Consider the following 17229-nt stretch of genomic DNA (forward strand, 5'->3'; position numbering starts at 1 on the left):
ATGTCGAGATTTTATAAGCTGCTAGTTTGGTCTCTCTAGGTAAGCACAGCTTACACTGCATAATAAAGCATAAATATGGCCAGGGGTTCACTTCATTTCCTTCGAGTTCAACTTCAAAATATGACTGGGTTTCGTTTTCAGCGGTGTCTGCACCACTAACGCCTGTCTGTCCGTCTGCATCTTTCTTGTGACTTTAGCGCCAGTTTGCCCTCCTGCCCATTATTTACTGACGTAGTTTACAGGGAGCGAATTTTTTTTTTTTTTTTTTTTACTCAGTAGTTAATGTGTTTTAAAATGTAGCGAAGTACAATACTTCAAACAAAATATACTTAGGTAAAAGTAAAATTACAGATTTTAAAAATGACTTTAAAAAGTAGAAGTACGCAAAAAAGCTACTCAATTACAGTAACGCGAGTAAAGGGAAGGCGTTACTTTCCACCTCTGCAAAATTGAAGATATAGTGGCAGAAAATTTACATATATCATTTCATATAGTAAATCAAAATCACACAAAGAATGCCGTCTTTTCCTCCAAAAACATTCATCATGATTTATATATATATATATATATATAGTATATATATATATATATATATATATATATATATATATATATATATATATATATATAATTTTTTTACAACAGGTCAGTAAACAAGTTAATTAAGAGACTTGCTTTTTAGATACCAAATTGCATGTTTTTGCTCTATTTTTAAAACAAAAAATAATTCCAAACACAGCCACCAAAGCACAGTTTTGCGTCTCTGAGCAACATGACTGTTTCGTTCCTGAATGAATCAATCATTTAAATGATTCGGTTCAATCGCAATGACTCACTTATTAACAGTGACTTGCTGACACATACTGGCCATTTTAAGTTCACAATTAAAGTATCTTTTGATTTTTATTTTTTTTAAATAATTTATTTCTTATCATTTCAAATGAGTATTCAACATTTTATGTCTTGTATATCAAAACATCTATTCATGCATTTGTAACTGCAGGTTTAAATGCATTCTTGTCCTGCACTAAACAGTGTGTAAATACATCTAAATGCCACTTCCGATGAAGCTTCTGCATTTCGTCTTTATGAAAAGATGAGTTTGTTGATACTGATTTGCCTGGTAACAGCCTAAATGTCTTATTATTCTAAATAACTGATTTCTTTAATTAAAAACAAGTAGTTTGAGATTAATAGGCCTGTGCCAGGGGTGTCAAACTCAGTTCCTGGAGGGCCATATAGCCCTGCAGAGTTTAGTTCTAACCCTGCTCCAGCACACATAATAAGCGAGCCTTCGCCTTAGTAGGATTCAGGATTCAAGAATAAGACGTCACGACCTAACAAATAACTCTATCCGAGGCCAATTCTTGAATCCTGAATCCTACTAAGGCGAAGGCTCGCTTATTAATATTAATAAGAAAGGCCTCACCATTGGAACGTTACCCGGCTAAGACGTCACGACCTAATTAATATACACGAGCCAAGCTTCGCCATTGGAACATTTCGGGGCGACGTCACACAACGTGATTAAAATTCAAAAGCTAAACTCTGCGCGTTGCGTCAAGTGTAGAGAGACTAACAGACCGCTTGAGGGTGCTGCGAGATACAGACAAGGGCTAGCGCTGTCACTGTGTGACCCCGACCGAGAGGAGGAGGAGGAGAAGGAGGAGGGACTTACACGGAAAACAAGCAGAAAATCTGGCAGAGGCGACAGTGAGCAAGCGGCTAGCAATGGAGAGATACGAGTGAATGGTAAAAGGGCTGAATCGTGCAGTCGCGGGAGCATGATCACATGGACAGAGCCCAGCATGCACCAAGTCTCTGTTAGTAATCTTTCAAATCTGACGCAAAAGGGGTGGACTCAACCCAAGAGCGGAAACAAAGGCGCTTTGGTTTGAACAAAATACATCTGTAAAGAAGGGGGATAATTGGTGAGCAACAATTTCAGTTTTCGGAGGTTTGTTTTTAAAAGGAAACCGCGCATGACACGCGGAGTGACGCTACAGTTGTGCTGTTCTGTGTTGAACCAATCGATCTGATGTGTGCCGCTGTGTTGCACTTCTGCAACATTGTTCAAAAGGTTTATGGGAATCCAGTTTTATTATGCACGAAATGTCACTTGCCTTTTTATTGTCCTCTGTGTCTGATCACTGTCTCTATCTACAACTGCCCCACTATCGTCTATATCGAGTTTCGGTTTCCCAGTTTTGCAGCTTAGTGTTTTCTTCTAGCCGAGACAGTCCAGTGGTCATTCACATGGTCAGGCATGTCCCATGTGATGGCCGATGTGTTGAGCTAAAGCTAAGTAAACCCAATATTCAGTATAATTCGTATTAGGAAGCTATCACGTATGGCTTTGTAACTGTCTTTTATTTTTATTTCTGATATACAGTATACAATATTGTTGCTTGTTGACAGTTCAGTAAACGTGGATCTTACCATTTGCCAACTCTTTCAAAGCCTCACTCAATCATCCCTTTAAAAAAAGAAAAGAAAAGAAAAACGACTTAAACCAGTTTGCCATTCTTGGTTGCTGGTTTTAGAGTAGTTTTGGACACTTTTCAGTTAGTCAAGCAGTGAGACCAGCTGGCTGACCGGCTAAACCTACTGAACACAAGGTTGGACAGGCTGTGAGACCACAAAAAGGCAAAATTAATTTTCTTTTTATTTTTCTATAAAAATTAAACTTTCTTCTGCAAAAGTGGTTTTTATAAGACACAAAAAAAATAACCATCCTTCGCACAAAATTAGTGTAATATAGGGTGAAATAGGCCTGATGAAATAGGTATCGGTTGCATATTTTTAGTGTAATATAGGGTAAAATAATCAGATGTTTTCTGATTCCCTGAGCTGCCATAGTTCGGTTCAGTCCAGTATACCTAGTAGCGGGTTAAAATGTATCATATATCACAACATGAATATTAAATATGTAGCATAAAGAGAAATAATCCAACATGTGTCAATAAATAACACTGGTACTGTATGTCACTCTTTTAGTTTAGGTTTCATTGTTTATATTACTGAAAATTTTTCTGAATTGTTATCACTACCCCATTTAATGAAAAGATTTACGTTGTCACACTGAGACTGTGCTACTCCAGATATCTGAAGTGAGGATAAAGTTAGCCTAGCTGCTCATGTAGAGCCAGCCTAGCGTTTAAAATCCTGCTGTAGCACTGTGTGTTTGTGTTGAATAAAGAAACCGAGCAAGAAAGACTGAGATGGACACTTTGATGTTTTTTTTTTTTGAGTGGAGAGGAGGTGTGTGTTTAGACATGGCTGATTAGAAGCGTTGTTTTTGCACCGTATGCATGAAGATGGGATCAATACAGCTTCCTGTGGAGAATGAGAATATATTCATTTGTCAAGAATAAATGACTGAAACAGGTTGTGCAGATGAAGTGTGCTCTTATAAGGTTTGCAGTAAGAGAAAAGAGAAGATGATGATCATGTGCTTTCCACTCACCTTTGACCTCTTTTTTTCAAAGTTGCAGTGTAAAATCTTAAATGCAATTTCTATTAGTATGATGTTAGGTAATCAGAGGTGGAATATAGAGGATTGTGCTTCACTCTGACTTCACTTAGCAAAACGCTGCTGCTGTTTATATAGCATTGAAAATTCAGAACTATATTATCACCTGGCTCTAATCTTCTACGTGCACCTGTAAAGGATGAAGATATTATAAACATTTAACGTCATGATTGTTTGTAAGGCTGCTTTTAAACTATGTGTATTGTGAAAAGCATTATACAAATAAAGTTGACTAGACATATTCTCCGCTTAGGATTCAGCATTTCAGATGCATTTCATTTTCTTTATGTCTGCCTGCTAATTAAAGCACTCGTATGTACAGTAGCTCTCTCCCTTTCCTTGAGTCTGTAAATGCATGTAAGTGAGGAAGAGAACAGATGTGCATATTTTGTTCTCATTTTTGTTCATTCTCTGTCACCCAGGCTTTTAGTTTTTGACTCATTCCATTAAATTGTTGTCTTTCAGGTCCCTCAGTATGAGTCGAGATGGATGGAGAAAGAAAGCCAGTGAAGATGATGGGTGGGGAGGACGGGTAAGAGTCTTTTGTTCTTTATTATGAAATGTGTTTATTATTGAAAACAAAAAGGAACACCAAGCATCTTTTTTCACACATTAGACTCCCCCTCACACACTCTGTTATATTTCCAGCCAGCCCCCCCAAACAAACAAAATAAACAATCATTTTTACTTGTCCTTAAATTCCCTCATAACCATTGACTGCCTCTCTACCAGTCAAACACCCCCCTTCATGTGAGAGCTGGTGTGTGTATGTGTGTTACTGCTGAAGTCTAGACAGGTTTTCATATGTATTACACCAGTGAGTAATCTCAATTTTCCTCACTAGTGACCAGCACCTCTACTCTGCCACCGCAGTCCGAGCACGGCGAGAGATTTGTTAGGCTTCAATGTCCTCGTTTTCCTCAGGCATTAGCAGAACCACACTAGTATAAACAACTCCAAGAGCAAGTCTTCACTGATAACATTTCTCCAAAAGTTCCCTATAATATGACAGTCATAATGTGTTGTCACCAAATGTGAGAACCGAAAGGGTGGAGTTTGTATAATTTGTTGATTTTCAGTTAATAATGCAGTAATTTGCAGGCGTAATAACAAACCCTGGATCTCATGTGAAAGCGAATCCTGCCAGTGCATGTACAGTATGATAATTGTTTTGTGCAGAATTTTTTATTTTAATTAAACACAGCACAGTCGTTGCCTTCAGGCCGTATGTGTTTTCATATCTCAGGTTATATTAATTAGGTTCATGGGAATTTCCTGTCAGTACAGGTGGAGCGAGTGAGTATTGTGGAGTATTTTTGTGTGTGTGTGTGTGAGTCTGTTTATTGGTTCAGTCTCAACTCCTGAATCCCAGCGTTCCATCCGTTGCCATGGAGACAGAGAGTCGCCGTGCCAGCAGGGCAGACTTGCACCTCCAGTCTCATTGAATGTCTGCGGCGCAATCAAACGCTTGTCAGCCAGACGCTGCACGTTTTTCTTTGTGTGCATGTCTATATTGCAGTCTGTTCATTTTTACAGGGGTTAGAATTGTTTTTTCATGCTATAAGTGTGCTTGGTCAGTGTGTGCTTTGTGTTCTGCCTTGATCTTATGAGGTTGTGTTGATGTGAATGGGATTTTTTTTTATTGGGATTTTAAATCAAATTAACATCACAGTTTTGTTTGTTGAATTTTTTAGGGCGGTTACATGGCTGCAAAAATCTCTAAGCTTGAGGAGCAGTTTCAGAAGGATGCCCCGAGAGAGAAGCAGAAAGATGGAACGTCCTCCTGTATCTTCAGCGGTGTGGCTATCTACGTCAATGGATACACAGGTTAGATCTCTCCCAGCACTTGTGCTGTGATAACAAATGTGAACAGGAAAACAAACTTTCTTCCTGACTTGGGATCATTGGAACATCATCATCATTATTATTATCATTAACAATTATTTAATTTTTTTTATTAATAATTATTAATGTTAATGCTAACATTTAATAAGAAAATAATTATTACATGTTTTTATAGAGACATTATTATTGTTATTTTATTAATTACATTTTTCATTAATATTAATAATACTCAAAATTAATAACAGTATTATTGTTTATATGTTTTATATACAAGAATATGCTCAATTAATTGGAAAAATGACGTTGAGTGATTCTGAGGAAATGTTGCTGGCTGGACTCGAGCCTGTGTTTCCCATCTGAGCACCATTGCTGGACGTGTCAGGAGAATGAGTGCTGTGCTATCTTGTTTTGTGTGTATTTGTGTTTAGATCCCAGTGCGGATGAGCTGCGCAGACTGATGATGCTGCATGGTGGACAGTTCCATCTCTACTACACTCGCTCCAAAACCACACATATCATTGCCACCAACCTCCCCAACAGAAAAATACAAGATCTCAAGGGAGAGAAAGTAGTGCGGCCAGAGTGGATCACAGACAGGTGTGTGTGTGTTTGTGTACACTTTGCAGGTTATAGAAGCACAATATTATACGAATACTAATTTTTTTTTTTAAACAATTTTGCTTTTATGCAGTATAAAAGCAGGCCGTCAACTTTCATACGTCCAGTATCAGCTCTATACGAAGCAAAAAGGCTTGAACTATTCCAGTGTTTGTGCTCGAGGAAAGCAGGATCCGTCATCTATCCATGAACCATCCAAACCCAGTCTAAACCACCTCCAGTCAGACAGCATCAAGCCTCAGCCCAGCCACACGCAAACCCTCTCTACAGAAGTTCTCAAATCCACTCACGCTAACCACAAAGCTAACTTCACTGAGCGAAGCAATCATCAGCTAGACGTCAGATTGTGAGTATGCTTTATTAACAGGGCACACATGACTGTCAAATGCTGCATGTGTTTAAAAGAAAGAAACATTCTACTGCTTTAAGATCCGAGATATGACTTTTAACACAACAAAATAATTATTATTTGTTTGTAAAATTTTAAATTGATCATATCGTCCATTTTTGGTACATTGGCTGATATTGGATATTTGACTGCACATTTTGATTTTCACAGTTTTTACATTTAGGTTATGTTTGCTGTGATGTAACAGTCTTCAAAAACACTGATATATAATTTAATAACACTTTTAAATGTAATCTTTAGGAAATCTAAAAACCAATATCCATCCATCCACACATTGTGTTAATGTTGTGAATACTTTATATATATATATATATATATATATATATATATATATAAACACTAAAATAGTATAGAAATAGTGCAGTATAAACAATAAAATGGTAAAGAATCCATTTATCAGTTATTCGCCATAACAGAAAAATTACTTTTCAATTTATCGTTATCAGCCTGCTGGTCAGATAAGACTGCTCCAAGGCCAAGTCTTTACATCTCCATGTATACTTAAATAAAAACATTTGGGTAATTATTTAATATCATATCATCTTGTCCTCTCTTCTTTTGTCTGGCAGAAATGGTTCCTGTAGTATAATCTCTGAAGAGGATGCAGAGAGGCCTAGAGTTAATGGGATTCATGATGGAGATGATGATGATGTTGATGACAACGCCTGTGCCCTTTTGCCAAGAGGCTCACAAGACACTTTGTTAACTAACGGTTATGTACACCCTGTGAATGCTGCCTTAAAGCCTCAGGACTCTTTTGCAGAACTTCAGCTTCATGTTGTTGACACAGGGTCCCATCAGTCTCACCTCCCACAGACTGAAAGCAGGGATAGGGAGGAGCCCAGCTGCTCTTCTTCTGGGTCAAAAGCAAATTCCCACCAGAGGTCCTTAATATCCACTGCCAGTCCTGCAAAGCAGCCTGGTCTTCACAGTATGCAAAAAGACCTCCATCCGAAACCAACATCTAATCCAGGAACTTCAGCTGCTCCTCAAAAGGGGAATCTGCATGATCAGACAAGAGTTCGACTAAATGGGAGCTACCACATGACCCCTAACTCCTCCACTCTTGCAGACTCTAGTAATCCGCCAGGAAGGTCGGCCGCGGGAGCAGAAGCTGGAATCATATCCGAGTTCTTTTCTCGCTCAAGGCTGCATCATATTTCTACGTGGCGGAATGAGTTTTCAGAGTATGTGAACGCCCTTCAGAGTAGGAGTCGAGCTGCAGGAGGAGCTGTTTTCTCTGGACAAGAGAAACTGAAGAAGCTCAGAGCTAACTGCAGTTCAGGTGTTTTGTCTTTGTGGTTTATGTTTGTGTATTTATGTTGTTAAGAAGGAAGTGTCTTTGTGGTGCAGCATTTTGCAAAAAACAAAACACTAATTTTCTTTCTCTTTGGCCCAGGTTCCTTAATGGCTGCTCCTCAGGTGCGTCAGTCCTGCATTCTTCATGTGGATATGGACTGCTTCTTTGTGTCCGTGGGGGTCAGACACCGACCAGATCTCAAAGGTACATTTCAGTGAATTGGAGGGAAGTGCTGAAGTTTCTTGTTGCAGCTTGTTGACTTTGATAGCACCTGATGAACTGAGCTTTACTGATGGTCAATCTGTACTCCAGGGAAACCGGTTGCTGTGACAAGTAACCGCGGTCCAGGCCGTGTTGCACAGCGACCTGGTGCAAATCCTCAGCTCGAGTTTCAGTACTACCAGAGGAAACAGCAACAGTACCGAAAAGGTAAACCCAGATTCTAGAAGAAAGATGTTGGTTAAATTTAGCTTGAAGTCTAGAATGAATTTATTATACATTTTTTAAAGTTTGAATCTAGGAGACCATTGTTCTTTCTGCTTTAGAGAAAACAGACGGGGATCTCGAGATGACCCCATCTCCACAATGTGATGAAGTTCCCAGTAATGGAGTGGATTTGGACCTGGCAGCCCTTTCTATGGCAGAGATTGCATCTTGCAGTTACGAGGCCAGGTATTCATAGTAAACATCCCCCCCCCCCCAATAGAGACCACAAAGGTTTTTCTAGCATGTACTGTCTTTAATATAGTATGACTTCCATCAGAACATGTTACTCTGTTTTTCTCTCTTACAGGCAGGCTGGTGTGCGAAACGGCATGTTCTTTGGCCGGGCTAAGCAGCTCTGTCCTGATCTACAGTCTGTCCCATATGACTTCCAGGCATATAAAGAGGTGGCACTGTCCATGTATGAGACCCTGGCCAGGTACCAGATATAACTTTTTTTGCATTGCTACGTTGTTCCTAAACCCAGCAGACAAATGCATCAATTCTCGTTTTGTTGGTTGTTTGTTTTATAGTTACACTCATAACATTGAGGCACTGAGTTGTGACGAGGCTCTGGTAGATGCCACGAATCTTCTGGTTGAGCTGGGGGTTACTTCTGATGATCTGGCACGAGCCATCCGTGAAGACATAAAGGAGAAGACTGGTTGCACTGCCTCAGTTGGAATGGGTAAGAGAATTTATTCAGTGACCCTTATTTTGTTCCAAACCTTTATGACTCTCTTTCTTCCTTGGAACACAAAAGGAGAAATTAAAAAAAAAAAAAAGGTGCTGCTCTCTCTCATTCTCTTTACAATTACAATGAATAAGAATTTTTGAAGGATGCAAAAGCACCATAAATGTAACATAAAACTTATGAGCTATATTCTGTAAGTCTTCTAAAGCCAAACAATAAAATTGTGCTTCTCGCATGAACTTTCATGAACATGCTAAAGTCAGGTACAGCAAAACTACTTTTTTTGGAGCTTGAGAGTTTTAGTCATCATTTACTTGTGTCTGGGGTATTCTTTAAAAATTCACCTTTCACACAAGTCATAGAGGTTTGGAACAACATGATGGACATGAAGTTTAATGACAATGCATTTTATTGTAATGAAGTTGCTAGTGCGCTTTCACCTCTTCAGCTTTTGTAACTCCCCTTCTACTTCTTATTAGGTTCCAACATCCTTCTTGCTCGGATGGCAACTCGTAAGGCAAAACCAAATGGTCAGTACTTCCTCAGATCAGAGGAAGTGGATGATTTTATCAGGGGTCAACCAGTCTCCAGTTTGCCTGGTAAGAACAGCGCATCTTACATTCACTACCATTCAAAAGTTTAGGTAGTTTGGTATGATTTTTAAATGTTTTTGAAAGTCATCTCTAATTCTCACCAAGGCTGCATTTATTTGATAAAAAGTACAGCAAAAGCTACTGTGAAATATTATTACAAAATTAACTGTAAAAATAACAGTTTTCTCTTTTAATATACTTTAAAATATCATTTATTCAGCCATTACTCCAGTCTTCAGTGTCACATGATCCTTTAGAAATCATTCGAATATGCTTGTGCTCAAGACACATTTCTGAAACTGTTGAAAACAGTCGCTCTGCTTTTTATGCAAACTTTGACACATATTTTTCAGGATTCTTTAAAGAATAGAAAGTTTAGAAGGACAGCATTTATTTGTAAATGTCTGTACTGTCACATTTGATCAATTTAATGAATCTTTTCTGAAAAAAGTATGAATCTTACTGGTCTGAAACTTTTGAATGGTAGGGTATTTTAATCTGAATGCAGTGTTTTACAGTGGAATTTATTGCTGTATGTGTGGACCGGTGCTTCTGTGTTCTTATGTGCAGGTGTGGGTCGCTCAATGAGCTCCAAGCTGACCTCCCTGGGTGTGAGTACCTGCGGTGACCTGCAGCAGTTGTCCATTTCTCGACTGCAGAGGGAGTTTGGGCCACGGACAGGACAGACGCTTTTTCGCTTTTGCAGAGGACTGGATGACAGACCTGTGCGCAGCGAGAAGGAGAGGAAGTCTGTGTCTGCTGAGATGAACTACAACATTCGGTTCACACAGGTTTGAAAGTTACAGCAATCATTACAAATCATCCTGTATCTGTCATTGTCCTCTCTCATAAGTTTCCCATTACCTCTAATACTTTGCTAGGTTGAAGAGGCGGAGTCTTTCCTTACGAACCTATCTATGGAAGTGCAGAAGAGGATGGAGGGGGCAGGGCTTAGAGGTCGCCGGATTACTCTGAAGGTCATGATGCGGAAACCAGGGGCTCCAGTAGAGCCAGCCAAATATGGTGGCCATGGGATATGTGACAACTTTGCCAGGTGACTTGTTTTTGGGTAGTGATCTGCTACAGATCATTTCTATTGTGAAATACATCTGAGTGAAACGGATTATTAAAAAAGAAAAACAGTTGGTTCAGTTTGTGGTTGTTGATTGGATGGACGCAGATCTGAATGCAAGTTTGCACTGATTTGTAAGAAAACTGTGGTGTTTAAGTGGACTAATGAGTAGAGTTTTAAGTTATGGCATTTTGATTAAGTATTATGTGGAAATAAAAAAAAAAAAAAATGAATATGCACGGATGAATCATATACAGTAAGTTCAATAACATGCATTTAGAAAACAGACTGAATTCCCATTTAAAATTCTGGCTAATACCAATAAGCTAAAGGTAATTATTTTCATGTTGTGATCACTATTAAAATCAGTTTTTTTTTTCTTTTGCTTAAGAAAATAAATTATTTAATTATAAGTGTTTTTTAATATTAACTTTGTTACATGACAGCAAAGGTAATTAAAATTTAAAAAGCATAAAAAACAATGAGCATGCACAATTAAACTTCCAATATCAACCAATATAGATTTAATTAACTTAAATTTAAATCTTTAATATTGACTGATAACCAAACTCTGTGTTTGATATATGTTTGATATTCTCATTACTGTCACATTGCAGGTCAGTTTTACTAGCTCAGCCCACTGACAGTGGTCAGCTGATTGCAGCAGAGGCCATTAAGCTATTCTATGCAATGAAGCTGGATGTAAAGGACATGAGGGGAGTGGGACTGCAGGTGCAGCAGTTGGAGGGATCATATGCAGACCCATCAGGACAAGGGCCCTCTCGTGGTCGCTCGATCAAAGACCTGCTGCTGGCCAAACAGCCTGCCCACAGCCCCAGGAAAGACCCTCCAGCACAAGGTCGGAGCAGTGTGATTAGGACGGAGTTCTTCAAATCCAGCCTTAGGCTGTTCTGCAGAGTTTAGATCTAACCCTGATCAATCAGCCCTACCGGTTACTCTGAAAACCATGATTTTTCTGCTCAGGTGTGTTTCTTTAGGGTTGGAGCTAAACTCTGCAGGATAGTGGCCCTGCAGGGCCAGAATTGAAGAACCCTGGATTTATAGGATATGAAGTGTAGGATTCAAGTTGTTAACGAACTCTGAACATACCTTCCTTGTTGTTTGTATTTTAGATGGTTTAACTGGCCCTTCTTCATCCAGAGCTTTCTCCTCCAATCAGGAGAGAGTTACCCCTCCATCATCACCACCTTCCACCAGCTCAGATCCAATGCCAGGAACAAGTAAAGGAGGTCTTCACCATCCACACACCCCCAACCATGTCAGGACATACCTAAACGTCAGCATTGAGGTGCCATCCCCCTCTCAGGTTAGATTCTCCTCGTTGAATGCACCGCAGGAACAAAAAGAAGAAAACTTCTGTTTTTTATTTCAAGTATTTTTTTTTTCAAGTGACGCACAAATGTAGTATTTCCTGTTGGTGCAAATATTGTTGACAGCTCTTAATATGTCCTTAAAAGTGGTTGTTGTTTTTGTCATTTTGCAGACAATAAGGATGAAATCGAGCTTTGTGTGGTTTCTTTGTTGATTTATTTTTATTTAGAAAAATGTTTATTGACTGTTTACAGTTTTACTGTTTAGTCTTACACAGACTATGCTTAATATCCTGACAACAAGGTCGTCTTTTTAAAAGAAATAAATAAATATAAAAAAAAAGATGAATCAGATTGATCAAAAGTGACAGTTAAGACATTTTATGTTTACGAAACTTCAAATAAATGCTGTTCTTTTGAAACTTCTGTTTATCAAAAAATCCTGAAAATATATCAGTTGCCACAAAAATATTAAACTGTTTTCAACACTGAATAATCAGCGTATTAGAATGATTTTTTTATGGATCAAGTGACATTGAACACTGTAATGTAATGGCTGCTGAAAATTGCTTTGCCATCACTGGAATAAATTACATTTTAAAATATATGGAAATGCAAAAATTATTTTATATATATTGTAATTTTAAATAGTACAAATATTTCACAGTATTGCTGCTATTTAAAAAAAAAAACAGCTTCTTTAAAAAATAAAAATAAAAATAAAAATTTTGACCTCAAGCTTCTGAATGGTAACATATCAAATGAAATGCAAGCGCCTCTTTTCCCTCTTGTTTCAGGTGGACCAGTCTGTTTTAGAGGCTTTACCTGTAGACATAAGGAAACAGGTGGAGCAGTCCTGGAGACACAGAGAGGAGCAGCCCAGCACCTCATCTCATCTCTCAACCCCACCTCGAACCTCCTCATCTCCACCTCCAGGTCCATCGCTTGGCACCCTTGTACTGCAGCTCCAAAACCAGCCAGGTCAACCGTGCACAACGGGCATTATACTAGAGCTCCCTGATGTCTCCCAGGTACATGCTGTTAACATTACAACCACAGGGGGGTAACATGGTGAAATGGTGTTACGTTGACCATCAGAAACTAGTATTTTAGATATCCTGACACACCTGAACTTTTAACAGGTTGACCCAGAAGTGTTTGCAGCTCTTCCCAGAGAGCTTCAGGACGAGCTGTGCTCTGCTTATAGAAACAAGGGAAATGCTCAAGCTCAAGGCATTACTGGTGAGTAAAAATGAATAGTGGTAGGCAAGATATCTGAACTATATATATATATATATATATATATAACAAACATATATCTTCAAAACACATAACATAAAAACACACTTCAAAAAAAAACTTGCATAGATATATATATATATATATATATATATATATATATAATATATATATATATAATGTGTGTATAATGATATATATAGATATTATATATATATATATATATATTATATAGTAGCCTTATATAATATATAATACGGAGTGAGTAGCCTTGCATGTACATAATAGTTAAAATTTGTGCATTAAAAAAAAAAGTTAATTTCTTAAAAAAAAAATAAAAAAAAACCAAAACTTATTCAAAAAAAATTCAAAAACCTTATTAGTTTTTCTTTGGAAAGTGCAGTAAATGGAGTTTTTCAAGACTTATCTAACCAACAACCTGAGCTCATTCCTCTATTATTATATGAGTACTCACACAGTACTTTTTAAAACTAATTTCATCTTACTGAAATCTGAAATATTAACAATGTAGTATAAATATATAATATTTGCCAGTTATTGTCATTTGCTGTAAAATAACAACTTTCAGCTTATCGATTTAATGTTGATGTGTCCACTAAAATGAAGTAAACAACCACTACCACATGCCAAACACAGTGTCTCTAATCTTTCTCTTGTTCCTGTAGTGGGAAAAAAAACCCCATTTCCTCAACTAAAGCAGCCTGCAGTGGGGAAATTGAAGCGCCGTTACAAAAAGAGAAATGCTAGTCCTGCCAAAAAGGGTCCAAGTCCACTAAAAAAACTATTTCCTGGAAACAGCCCTGCCAAATCCAGCCCCTCCAAAACACTTCCTCTGCCACTCAAACATCCAGGCCTCAAAGTAAGCCTGTAATCCAGTTATAATATTCTTCTGTTTATCTATAATATCTTCAGCCACTTGATACGCTTTAAATACATCTGTATTAATTTGAGATGTTTCTGGTTGGTAGACTGAAAATGTACAGTGCCCATCTTCTCCAAGCACGGATGTCCCAGAGACGCTGTCCAAATTTAATCCCCGCCCAGTTCCAACCCTAGCTGGAGCTTATGAATTCAGTGACATCAGAACTCTGCTTCGTGAATGGGTCACCTCCATCTCAGGTATGGACGAACATCAAGACTTTTTAAATTAGCAGTAAATATTTGAATTGTGCAGTTGGTTTATTTGTGTGGCGTTACATATTCACAGAACCAATGGAAGAGGACATTCTCCAGGTAGTGAAGTACTGCACAGAACTTGTGGAAGATAAAGACCTGGAGAAACTCTACCTTGTCATCAAATACATGAAGAGGTATACAACTACACATCACACCAGTAGTATTAATAGACTATAGGGCTGCAAAATTAATCGAATTTCTAATTGCCACATTATGGATGCCACAATTACATAATCGTTCAAATTGGCAATTAATCGGTCAATCTTACCACGCTTAAAGTTATTACTAGACTAAACCCATAAAAGCTCCGTTTGTCTTCGGAACACAATTTAAGGGCTGCTGTCCCAAGATGTCAAGTCGAACAGTGTTCCTAATATGCCAAATTCCATCTGGATGGATGCCACAAGAAAACAAAATTATTATTCATAATTCCTCAACGTTAGAAAACCACAGCACTAAAAAAGTTTTTAATCAGTTTTTTCTTAGCTTCAGTTTTTAGCTTGTTTATTTTGATACTAAAACCTTTTATGGCATTGCACTGTTTTACTTGGGGTATGCATCAAACAATGGTATCCAAACATAAATTGTGTTCCGAAGACATTGAGCTTTTAACGATTAGTGATAATGACGTGTTCATTTTAGGGTGCAATCCCTATTTCAAATTAATAATTTCAAGGGAATAATCAACAATTATGATTTTTGTCATAATCGTGCAGCCCTAATACACTACTAAACAGCAAAGAGATGTATTGTGTTACTGTTTCTATTTCAAGTTAATACTGTTCTTTTGAACTTTATATTCATCAAATAATCTTGAAAAAATGTCACTGTTTTCAACATTCTACTTATCAATGTTTCTTGAGCACCAAATCAGTATGTTAAAATGATTTCTAAAGGATCATGTGACAATAAAGACCGGAATAATGACTGCTGAAAATCCAGCTTTGCCAACACAGGAATAGATTTCATTTTAAAATATAATAAAATCGAAAACGGTTATTTTAAATTGTAATATTTCTTAATATTACTTTTTTACTGCATTTTGATCAAATAAAAATGCAGCCTTGGTGATCATAAGAGACTTCTTTCAAAAACATTTCAAAATCTTACTGACCCCATGCCTTTTTGAACAGTTAGTGAAGGTTGACTGGGCCTTTCTGATTAAACCATGTCATTGTTTTAACTGTTGGTTTCAGACTTATGCAGCAGTCCTCAGAGTCAGTATGGAGCATGGCCTTTGACTTCATCCTTGACAATGTGCAGGTAGTGGTACAACAAACCTATGGTAGCACTCTAAAGATCACATAGGAGGACCGTCCTAACCTCAGTCACTGTGACATCAGCCCAGACCTGCCACCTCATCATGACGTGTGAGAGAGACAACCAAACCACTCGAGTCTGCCAATCATTGTAGCACTGCTTGTCCTCTTGTGAAATCACCGATTTGAGCTTCTCAGAGAACACAGAGGATTACAAGATCATGCCAGTGATGATGAGGAACAGATGAGCACACCAGCTACATTCAGAAGCAGCTGAACACTGAACTTTTCTTTCATCATGATGTCAATTCTCCAGACTAATGTCTAGAGGTATTTTGGTAACACTTTTCAATCAGGTTGTGTTTGTTAACTTTAGTTAATGCGTTAAGTGTCATGAACGAACAATGACTAATTTTTGACAGCATTTATTAATCTTGGTTATTGTTAATTCATACATGTACTATTTTGCTAGTTCTTAGTTATTAATGCATTAACCAGTAGTAACATACAGTACATTTGAAATCTTTAAAGATGTAAAAATGAACATTTTACAGCACTTATTAATCTTGGTTAAAGCATTATTGTTTTTTAGTTTACGTTAACTAATATTAACATATACAACCTGGTCATAAAATGTTACCAGAACTCTTTTGAATGTTTTAAATGCACTGACTGTCCTGAACCAAGCAAAGCCAGCCTCTTTGCTTTCTTAGCTTTTTGGATTTTTTTTTTCTTTCTTGTCTTCATTTCTCGTACTCCAGAATGTGTGTTAATCTTAAAAGCCTCAGAAATATTTACAGACTTTGTAGCAAAGCAGAATAGAGTGGCATGTTATTTGCCTTTTATGGGTCAGTCCGAGATGTTAAAAGTGCAAATCGGAAAAACAACCCCTTCTATCAAAGTCAGTTTAGCATGTGAATACTAACATTTTATGTAAAGCTAACATTTATGTTTTTCTAGAAAAATATTACTCCCTCTTATTGATTGTTTCTTATTGTATGTTTGTCCGTATGTGTAAAAGAGCTATGAGAGAGAGATACATATTTATAAAAAAAGAAATTAAAACATTGGCCAGGTTAATTTTACTAAATTGAGTTTTCAAATGTCCTGTCGTGCTTCTCAGTCTTTTATTCTAAATTTGTGTATGTGGTGCTGGAGGAAAGGAAGGGTTTTTCAATCAGGTGGATGTGAACTGCATAATAGGTCAAAGTGGATACTTCATTACAACATTCTAAATGAAGCATTTTCCTCTCAATTCTTGTTCAGTGTAGGTCTGGCTTTATGTGTATACAGAATGTACTTGACTCCTCAAAGTTTGTACTTTCTTGGTTTTAAGAAGCTGCTCAAGAGGCAGACATCTGTTATTATCTCACATTATCATGACATTACGGAGAGGAAGGCCTAAACATTTATATTTGGTCAAAAATCTGTCATGACAGAATGACCCGTGCCTGAAGACCTGAAGCTGTGACATAATTTGTATGTTTTCTAAATTTGCAAATAAATTTGGATAAGTGATACTATCTTGTTTTCTTTTCAATTGTTTTTATGTACAGTATTTATAATTTGTGAATTATTTATAGATCAGCCTGAAATTGATCTATAAATAATGTCACTAACAATGATAATGTAACAGAAAACATCTCATGCCAAGCTA

At 37.5% G+C, this 17229-nt stretch overlaps 1 protein-coding gene across 1 annotated transcript; it reads left to right on the forward strand.

Annotated features, from left to right (window-relative positions):
* The first annotated feature begins 1590 nt into the window (after positions 1-1590).
* LOC109088213 (DNA repair protein REV1-like) lies at positions 1591-17095 on the forward strand. Its single transcript, XM_042763543.1, has 22 exons — positions 1591-1931; positions 3998-4064; positions 5227-5359; positions 5806-5974; positions 6069-6341; positions 6974-7689; positions 7804-7908; positions 8017-8133; positions 8250-8376; positions 8498-8626; positions 8721-8875; positions 9361-9480; positions 10045-10265; positions 10356-10528; positions 11164-11405; positions 11680-11873; positions 12675-12908; positions 13020-13119; positions 13803-13996; positions 14106-14256; positions 14345-14447; positions 15510-17095. Exons 2-22 carry the CDS (start codon positions 4008-4010, stop codon positions 15619-15621), a joined length of 3825 nt encoding a protein of 1274 aa, XP_042619477.1. The 5' UTR covers positions 1591-1931; positions 3998-4007; the 3' UTR covers positions 15622-17095.
* Positions 17096-17229: the final 134 nt, after the last annotated feature.

The sequence above is a fragment of the Cyprinus carpio genome, chromosome A9, assembly GCF_018340385.1.
Source record: "Cyprinus carpio isolate SPL01 chromosome A9, ASM1834038v1, whole genome shotgun sequence".
In the NCBI taxonomy this organism is placed as follows: Eukaryota; Metazoa; Chordata; class Actinopteri; order Cypriniformes; family Cyprinidae; genus Cyprinus; species Cyprinus carpio.

Coding starts and splice junctions, on each gene's coding strand:
- LOC109088213 (XM_042763543.1), top strand. CDS start 4,008: ATGAGTCGAGATGGATGGAGAAAGAAAGCCAGTGAAGATGATGGGTGG. Junction 7,690..7,803: donor CAGAGCTAACTGCAGTTCAG/GTGTTTTGTCTT, acceptor TCTTTGGCCCAG/GTTCCTTAATGGCTGCTCCT. Junction 8,876..9,360: donor CACTGCCTCAGTTGGAATGG/GTAAGAGAATTT, acceptor ACTTCTTATTAG/GTTCCAACATCCTTCTTGCT.